The 9969-nt window shown below is 37.6% G+C and overlaps 1 protein-coding gene across 1 annotated transcript; it reads left to right on the top strand.

Moving 5' to 3' along the window:
- Positions 1 to 512: 512 nt before the first annotated feature.
- LOC140165487 (uncharacterized) lies at positions 513 to 8328 on the top strand. The gene is made up of 8 exons (XM_072188778.1): positions 513 to 690; positions 1369 to 1629; positions 3180 to 3266; positions 4010 to 4300; positions 5905 to 6108; positions 6595 to 6705; positions 7360 to 7438; positions 7623 to 8328. Exons 1-8 carry the CDS (start codon positions 642 to 644, stop codon positions 8326 to 8328), a joined length of 1788 nt encoding a protein of 595 aa, XP_072044879.1. The 5' UTR covers positions 513 to 641.
- The last annotated feature ends 1641 nt before the right edge of the window (positions 8329 to 9969 follow it).

The following is a 9969-nucleotide window of genomic DNA, read 5'->3' as shown; positions in this document are numbered from 1 at the left end:
GGAGCATATCTCAATAGTGGCACTGGAGACATCCGGGCTCAGTTGTGGTGGATGGTCACATATTCAACCGTTAAAGATTGAAATATTAGCCCTGATAGTAATTTTTTTGTATGACCATATTTTCTTGGCAATCCAATTGGTTTGATTTTATGTTATAATTTATTATAAAAAATTAAAACTTTCTCATGCATGTCAAATCGCAGTACATTATGGGAAGGTATCAATCCTCCATCTGACAAAAATGCAAAGGTTTTCATAATTTATTTATACATTGGTTTTGCAGTGGAGACAGACAACACATCCATTGCGTTGAATAGGGATTAAAAAAATAATATCGTGTACTCATTTTATTTCCTCATAAAATTTAGCAATAAAATATAAAAATTGAAACGGACAAAAATTCATCAAAATTTGCAATTCGATACTCGCATAAAAATGGCCTGCCTGGAATCGATTTTATTTTTGTTTATTTCGCCATTTTATGTGCGCGTCAGCGACTCTTTAGAAAGAGGAAATATAAATTCTTTTTATGCAAATGATGTCACTTTGATAATTAACGCTATTAATTAACTAAGTGATGCGATTAACGGACTGATGCAATATCAATAGTCGTAAAGAGAAAATCAACAAGTTGGGAGAAAATGGCGATTGCAGAATTGATTTTAATTCTTGGATTATTTGGTGGCGGAGGTATGTATTTGTTTATTTATCTGATTTCCTGTCCTGTAGCTTAATCAATTGCTATGTATTTTATCATAGTCATCTGTTATTATTTTAAATTAGATTTGAATTTGACCCCATCTTCCAAATATGGCGAGATATAATATTTATTTACTCTTCAAATATAATGATGCATGGTAATGTTTAAATTAATGACGAGTGCACACTAGCCTTTGCCTCAAGATTTACAATGGTAACCGCTTCGTGAATTTACCCCTTCTCATATAAATTCGTAGTAAAACTTGTTGAAATGATTTTTGGCGTTTTGATGTTGTTTTCATGATACATATAGCCTAATACTCTTAAATTTAATAAAAAGGGTTCTATGGGTTCTACATACATGACATACAGGACAGCTAATGGTAGTAGGAAATTACAAATAGCAACACACACCAAAATAGTTCTTTTTTTTGTTGGTCCAATTGGGCCTTCAGAACCTCTTTCATATGATGGCTCTTTCTGGCCTGCAGAACCTTTTTTTTTTTAATGTAGCCTAACTACGAAGGGTGGGTGGGGTGTACCACCCCCTAAGATATTTTATCCGTCATAAAAAAAACCGCACGCGTTTACGCCCAAACGACCTAAGCTAATCGTAGATACATCCTTTGCGCTCATTTTGGTGATAAAACTTTCGCCTTCTTTTTGCAGGATGTCAACCCTTACGGCTTGCTGGAAGTCCATCACATATGCCAAATGCTGGAAGGATTGAAATATCTATTAATGAAACGTGGCATGAAATATGTTATGAAAATAATAACATATCAAGCACATCTGATTGGCAATGGAATATAGATAATGTGATTTGGGCATGTCAACGTATGGGTTATCCTGGTGCGTGGCTCGCTGGTAGAGGACGATTTGGTAACGGACTATTACAACGCTCCGTGGATTACTTCGAGTGCCTAAAAGGTATAACCAGCGTTTAGATCCTAAAACACCTCTTTTTGTTCTAAACACTAAATCATTTGCATTACTTTTCTGTATGTTTAAACGCTAAACATCTTTAGGAAGTTGATGGCTAGTGTTTAGGAATTGAAACACAAGCTGTCTCTTGGAATTTGACACCTGTTTTTTAGGACCTGGTTTAGGAACATGGTGCATTTTAGGCCCGTATGCACAAAATAGTTAGCAGCTGTTAGACCAGGTCTAAAGTTAGAATTTTGTGGAATTTAGTTCCATCAGGAATGGTCCTTTATTCTTATTTCCTTCCTAGAGTAGCTAGAAAATTCTAAAGATTTAGATGCAAAGTTCATAAATAATACAAAATAACTTAAGAAAATGTAAAGGAAAATGTCCTTTCTCCGGGTACTAAATTCCACTTAGACTAGGTCTAACTTTAGACCCGGTCTAACCCGACTGCTAGAAATTCTTCATGTTCTTAGGACGTCGCGATTTTCGGATTTACGCGGTTTTCATTTTGAACTTGTAATCATTGCATTGTGAGCCCAGGAAAATTGTTCTTAAAACATTTATTCTAAAAAATAACATTTAAATGCCAGGTCATATAAAGATCACGAATACGTTTTTAAAACGTTTTTGTAAACCCGGGTGTTAAATATTTTGGGCAAACATTTAAGCAAAATATTTTGTCAACAGTTTTCGAATGTTTTGCATCACGTTTAAAAAAATGCTTTTTGAATGTCATTAAAACATTTTTAAATCCTTTATATAACCCGACATTTAAACCTTTTCTATAAAACGTTGTGTGTTTGCTGGGATATGAGTTGATATTGAAATATGAATTTCGAAAGGGGCTGCCAAGTCTCCAGACCTAGACAGGGAGTGCCAATTTCAAATGGGGTTACCTGAATGGATGATTCCATTTAAAATCTACACCCCATGTGTGGAAGATTAAGGTCATGAGATTGTCTTCCATAGGTGTATGGATTTTAGCAGCTATGTCACGATTTAGGGGGAATTTAGTATGAGGTTTTAATTTCTAATATTTTTCCTCATAATACAATGAAAAACAAAAGCAATAGCATTACAAACCCTAATAAAACAAAGTCAAACATAAGAATAATTAAAAAAGAATAAAAATATATTTCTTTTGTTTTTAATTGTATTATGAGGAAAATTATTAGAATTGAAAATAAGCATCTAAAAAAGTCATTCTTATGTTTGACTTTGTTATACAAATTTTTTTTGTCAAAGCTTAATACCATTCGCAGGATGCTGTGAAGTACCACATCACAACAGTTTAAAATAGTTGCTAACCTTAATAATAATCATGTCACGTTAAATTTACTTTATAAGCAGTAGGCTATAGATGAGTTAACCTCAATGTTTATCAACAAAGGCAAGTGACTGGTAAATCGATATGCTTGAGTGAACCCCATGCAACCACTACACTGTTCAATAGCCTTATTGTGATGTGGCGGGAGTTTGACGTTAGAAGTCAAGTTAGTCAACTCGTCTATACATTAAAAATTCAAATGAATGTTTATATTTCTCTATAGACCATGGTGCAGTGTTGCATTGTTATCACGGACCACCTCGTAATACGAGCTGTGAACCTGGGAATGCAGCCTTTGCAATATGTGCAGGTATGACAATCATATAAAAAACCCTAATCCAAGGGCGTAGCCAGGGGATAAAATTGGGATTGCAAAAAGTAATGTGTCCTTAAAGAGGAAGCCCACCAGAGTAGTTATTCTTGGGTGAACCAAACCTGCCTGGTTATCAAATTAATCAGTGACAAGGTTATCTTTGAATTTGACAGGTGCTAATTGATGCAATAACATTAAGATATCAATTAGCACCTTTCAAATTCACAGGTAACCTTGTCACTGATTAATTTGATAACCAGGCAGGTTTGGTTCACCCAGAAGAACTGATCTGATAGGGCTTCCTCTTTAAAATGATAAGAAATGGGACATACAATTGACAAATAGGGAAACATTTGGCTTTGCCCTCTCACACACACTAAAATATTAACAGTATTCTCTTGTTAAATATGCATGGTTATCGCCATGTCAGCAAAATAGTTTAATGGTGGTTTTAACTTCAAAGCTGCTCAAAAGCTTTAATAAAGCAATCAACAAATTAATGATTATTTTTTCAATAAGTTGTGAATTAATGTAGGTTCTTTTTTGTGTGTTAAATAAAATAACGAGGTTGGGAGCACCTTTAGAATACCCTACCACATCGACGACGCCGCGAAGCTTCACTTTTTGTTTGCAAACTACACCGACGTCGTCGCGAATTACTGATCAATACAAAATATGACTGCATAAAATGTCATGGCAATTCAAACCATGCCACCGTTTTTTCTTTCCTTTACCCATAGTTCCAGGCTACAAAGGATGCTTCAAAGATCAATTACCACGCGCAATGCCTTATGGGACGTTTGAACAAAAGGAAGAAATGAGCGTATCTAGATGTATAAAACATTGTCGGACTATCGAGGGTGTCCCAAAATACGCCGCGGTAGAGGATGGTCGTCAGTGCTTTTGTGGTATGGCTGATACTCAATATGATCGCCACGGTAAAGAACCAGAGCGGGATTGCTCACAGACTGTTTGTCCTGGAGATGTAAATCAAGCGTGTGGTGGTATTTGGAAGATGGCTGTGTATGATAGTAAGAAACAGTCTTTTAAAAATTTTGTATTTAAAATACATCTTTATTGTAATGATTGTACGGGGCCGTAGCAAGCGGGTGGCAGGGTAGACGAAGTCCAGGGGCCCCCGATGATTCAGTGGCCGCGATCAAGAGCGGAAATGAAATACGAGAAAGAGAAAGATTTTAAAATTGTCCGCACTGCTCCTTGTCACATGGCCCCGAGATTCTTGCTACACCCCTGAACATGTACATTAAGCCTGATGTAGATTTCATAAAGCATTAAGCTGAAAATGTTGTCAAGCCGTTGTGACCTTTCATAACCACCGTAGAATCCCTATCATTTGCAAGCAATAAGCGACTGATTTGTGACTGCCAATGAACAAAGTAACGACATACTTATGAGTACAAAGGGAACTATTTAGACCATGGATTTGTACCATCAATGTTGAAAAAGAGTGCACATTACTTATGGGAAGGGAGGTGATGGTGGTGTTAGTAAGCATTGCTTACGGGGAGTTAGTTGATCATGATGCAGTCATGTCTACAGTAGAATTCATCTCGACCTTTGCAGGACTTAACCCCATTAAAAGCTATTAAACCAAGATAACACTCATTGAAACAGCTCAACTGATTAAATCGGATCTTCTCTGGTTGTGCACAAGTGACTGTTTTCATGTGCGATCGCAATAAAGCTCGTATTCATAGCTTCAGTTGGGTAACCGATTATAAAGGAAACGAAAGGAAACAATGTTATGTGTGGCTTTGTTCACGAAATCAGACAATGTCGTGCTTTTTGTAAACCAGCATTCTTGAAAATGAGCAACATAATGATTTTTGACTTAACACGGTTTAGAAATAATTTCTTCATATTTTTGGTGTTATCTGTCGTTTACATGTCCTTCCTAAAACACAAAAGTACGACCCTCTCCAAACACCTAAATTAGCTAAAAATTTAGGACATGTTACAAAACTTTATTTTCTAGAACCTATTTAGAATAATTTAAATGTAGCTTTTACCGGTTTTTTTGTGGCATCCTTCAGAAGTGAGCGGTCCGATACCAATATTTTCGGTCAAATCTCCATTCAAATAACACGGGGAGTTGGCCCGGGGAGTTGGCTAGCTATGCCTTGCCCTCACTCATATTTTACAAAAGTACGACCATTTCTGAACATCTAACCTAGCTGTAATTTTAGGTCATGTTAGAGAAATATATTTGCTAGAAGTTTTGGAGAATAAATAAAATATTGGCTGGTTATTTTTCACACAGTGATGTTAACTAGGCAAGTGTCCATTCTCCCAACATACATCATTTGTAGGGGTCACGCGTCAATGGTGAGAGCACTGTGTATTGTGTATAGGAAAACGGACAGTAACTGCAGTATGTGCTGGTGTTCTTGGACGTTTTCTCGTCCGATTTGAGACGCTTGTCGATTCAGTAAACGCCCAAAATCGACAGAACAGGGGAAATCGACCTTTGGCATAATATTTGGGAAATTAATGCGCATTTAAGGTAGAAAATTATTGCACAGCTTCTTAAATTGCTAATAAATATTATCCATATCAGGATTAATTATTCCTGTAATTAACATAACTTTTGTTTATCTGCTCTTGTTTCCTGCAGTAACAAAAGGCTTTTGTGTCGAGCTGACCCAGCCTAATAACGGAACCCTATTTTATGGAGCGACCTATCCTGACTTTGGTTCTTCAGCTTTGTTTCAATGTGATTCTGGATTTGTGCTCATTGGAAATAACATGACGCAATGTGTGATTGGCGGCGACTCTAATGAAGTCATTTGGAATAATGACGCACCTCCAGTGTGCGTAGGTATGTTGCCCGACGCAAATGTGTTGTGTTCAGAGGCAATCATGAAAATTGCCGCTTTTTTTAATCGCCTGCAAATTCTATTCGTCAATTTGTGTTCTCCCTTTTTAAGGTGTAACGGTGGTCCTGCCCCACTTGCATCCGTCTTGTGGTTATCATGGTTATATTGGTAGGGTGGGTGGGGGTGTGTTATATCAAAACCAGCTGTAGGGGAGTGTGTGTTTGTGTGCTGAATCAATGGCATGCAGGATATGTTATTAGAAACAGGGGTTAGGATGTTGTGCCGACTGGTTGTTCAGACTATCCCATTTCACCATTCTTTTCTTCTACTGAACAAATCCTTAGGCAACGAAAAAACCCGGTTCTACGGGCCAAACCGCCCCAGATTTTGGAGTTTTTTATGAGTCATTTATCCTCTTTCACAAAGAAGAAAGAAAGCAGACCCGTGGAACAAGATTTGTTTTTGACGACCTTATTGTATTTTGTTAGATGAGAGATACATAACAACTACTCCAATCCCAACCGGCAAGCAGACACCACGAGGTGGTAACCATGGTAACGATGGTAATAAACGAAATGGATCCAGTCTCTTCATTACAGGTAAAATGATCAAAGAAATAAACGGTTATTCTGGCTCCGGTTTCATACAGGCGCTTCATGTGAATTCTAAATCATAATTATTTTCTTACTACATTAATTTTAAGTCGCAAAGACACTGCATGAGATGCAATAAGATCAGCTAATAAATGAAAGTACAGAATAAATCAAATACTGGAACTTACGTTACGTTATTAAACATGTCATTTCCTTTGAAACCATTAGACATTATCAGGCGGCTGATTCAGGTCGATCGGTCATGTGAGAGACGGTGATCAATTCCTTTCAGTGCCTGGTCCCACGCGTGTGAGAGTTGAAAGCGTAGTCCTCCTGTCCTGTTTTTGATTCTCTCCCAACCTCGGACGGCTTCGCGCACACACCTTCCAAACTGCGAGGACTCGAACGCGTGGGACCAGGCACTGAAAGGAATTGGTCGCCGTCTCTCACGTAACCAATCGAACTGAATCAGTCACCTGATGATGTCCGATGGTTTCGGAAGAAATGTGTAGAGCCATTTTACACAATAATGTTCATGTAAATCATAATCATACTACAATCGAGTGTGTGATTTTAATTGTCAGTCACTTTGTGCATGGTTGTCAAATTATAGCCTTAATTATTTTATAGTTAAGATGTGTTTCCCCTTCCTATTTTCAGCAATAATTGGTGCCGTCGCTCTTGCATTGTTTATTCTTATTCTCGTTGCGATCATCGTTTGTGTCTGCCTCATCGTCAGGTAAGATCAATGTTGCCTTCGACCTCACATATTTAATAACAAAACAATAATATATAATTATCTAATTATAATAATTATCTATAAATCCAGTAACTTGGTACTCACTGTGGACGTTTCGGCTTTTGATAGATAACCTTTATACATGTTATACAAACCTTCTTTCTAATTGTATGTTTACTTGCAGAGGAAGAAAGAAGACTCGACACAAACACATAGAAAACGCCACAAATCAGCAGCAGGGTAGAGTAAACCAAGGATATACGGATGACAATCCGAACAACAACCATGTAACTGTTGCTGTAATCAGCAATGGACGTCAATACCCATCTCCAACCAGATGCAATGGGAAACCACCAGATGGCACCGATGGAGAAGATTGTCGCGCAAGTTCTGCTGATTCTGGCATCGGTGGATTAGGATTAGTTGATGACGAGTATCATGGAGGAATGTCTGAAGATCATACAAGGACTCCTCCTGAAGATGATATAAATGATGCGGATATTCTTCGAAAAGACAATGCAGGAACTACCTTTGCCAGTCCTGATGATGGAGTTCCACATGAGATTGAAGAAGAGGGAGAAGATGTTGTGTCTAATATTAGCGTTGACGGTTCTACAGGTAGCCATGGTAGCGGCCATTCTAATGGCAGTGGCCATTCAAACGCTACTTATACTGCAGGAAGTGACAATGGATTACCCGAAGAGGGTGGTCAGTCTAACCAGGATCATACTAATGACAATGATGATAAAGATGATGATGATGATGGTAATAAAGATGGGGATGGAGATATTAACAAAAAGGATGCAAGAACTGATCGAGAATCGCTAAAACAGATTGAACCTGATATTAGCGAATCTGGATACACTAGTGACTACTTTGCCTTGAAGTGAATGAGTTGTGTTAGAAAAGATATATTTTGCATTGTACATATATACTGAAATGAAGGATTTATGGATTTTCCAGAAAATTATAAACAAAGAGTTCGATCACCATCTTCAAATCAAATTAAGACTTTTCCCAAGCCAATATACCCCTTAAGGTACCACCCAGGGAATTAAACCTGGACCAGAAGCAAGTATTCTAAGCCACTAGGCCGTGTTCGTCCTTGTTTGCTGGATATGCCTCACCTGATTGGTCAGTGGCTGGGGGAGCTGAAAGGCCAGATATAACCAGTGGTACTATTACCACCCAACATTCTCCAGAGACTACAGTAATGTTTTGTTCAGTTTACCATGTATTAGGGCTCTTGCCTCTTGAATCATACTTGCCGGGATCAGGGGCGTAGCAAAAGCCTCTGGGGCACATGGACAAGGAGCAGCGCGAGACCCTTTTAACAACGCTTTTATCAGCTCTATCTCTAACCGACTTCATTTTCGCTTTTGATCAGGGCCCTCCAGGGCTCCTGGACTTCGTCCACCCTGTCCAACCGCTTCCAACGCCCTCGCCGAGATAACTATAGGGCTTGCGTATTTATATTCTGGAAATGTCTGAATTACAAATTATGTAAGCAATCATTTACAGTTTGGGGCATTTTTTTGCCATGGGCATTTAGTTTGATGTGCATATTTACAGTAGAGTGCAATATGATAAGGTTTTTTTTTATTTTTACTCCCAAGATAGTATTAGCAGCTCAACTTGCTGCTTTTAGAGATTTTGGAGAATGGAATTTGAGAAGTTATTAGTTTGAAAATTGACTAAAAACAAGCATCGCGGCCTGGCCTCCGTTTGGACGAGGCCAGGCCACAAAAGACGGTTACCATTACGGGAACAGTGTTCCCCTTGCTTTGGGCATCAACTTAATAATAACCATGGCCATCTTGCCACTCCCTTATCAACAATTCATCCCCTCGAAGGACAGACCGATATTTTATATTGAATTATTCTTCAGTTATTTTAGTAAGTTAATTAGAAGTTAAAGGTTTGTCGAAGTATGGTGAACTAATATTATTATATTATTGAAATTTACTTTAAAAAACCACCACACAATTGGCATCCCTTTGAAAATAGAAGGAAAGAAAACGCAAGGAGATTTTCAAAAAGGATGCCAAAATGTCAACTCAAATGTGTTTTTGTTATAAAAAGTAAATTTCAAAAATATAATAATGTGTTGGTGCTTACATATATAGCATACAGTCTGTCTAAATATGGAGAATCCATAACCAGCCTGTATCAAAATGGTATCCAGCAGATTTAGTGATTGTGGACATGACTGCCAGATCAAAATGTAATATTTGATCCATATAATGTGTTAATTAATATTATAGACAGTCATATAACAATAAATTTCGGTCATTTCAAAATTGTCCGGTATCTCTCATGAGTTTGAGCAATATGAGAGGTCTACTTTTGGAAGCAGTAACTAGCTAAACTGAGACTAGTGCAAACTTAGACATGGTGCAATATATTTTAATGTTAATGTTTTTTAATCTTAGATAGTTTTCCGAGTGTTTGGGAACTGAAGCTGCTTCTTAACTACAGTTGTATAACACTTCAAATTAAAATTTGAATTGATCATGACACCATTTACAATG

Source organism: Amphiura filiformis, chromosome 12, assembly GCF_039555335.1.
Source record: "Amphiura filiformis chromosome 12, Afil_fr2py, whole genome shotgun sequence".
NCBI lineage: Eukaryota > Metazoa > Echinodermata > Ophiuroidea > Amphilepidida > Amphiuridae > Amphiura > Amphiura filiformis.
This window is presented reverse-complemented; position numbering and strand designations above follow the sequence as displayed.

Excerpts from the sequence above, each read along its gene's own strand:
- LOC140165487 (XM_072188778.1), top strand. The coding sequence starts at position 642 with ATGGCGATTGCAGAATTGATTTTAATTCTTGGATTATTTGGTGGCGGA. Across the intron at positions 1,630-3,179 it reads TTACTTCGAGTGCCTAAAAG|ACCATGGTGCAGTGTTGCAT; the intron begins GTATAACCAGCG and ends ATTTCTCTATAG. Across the intron at positions 7,439-7,622 it reads TGTGTCTGCCTCATCGTCAG|AGGAAGAAAGAAGACTCGAC; the intron begins GTAAGATCAATG and ends GTTTACTTGCAG.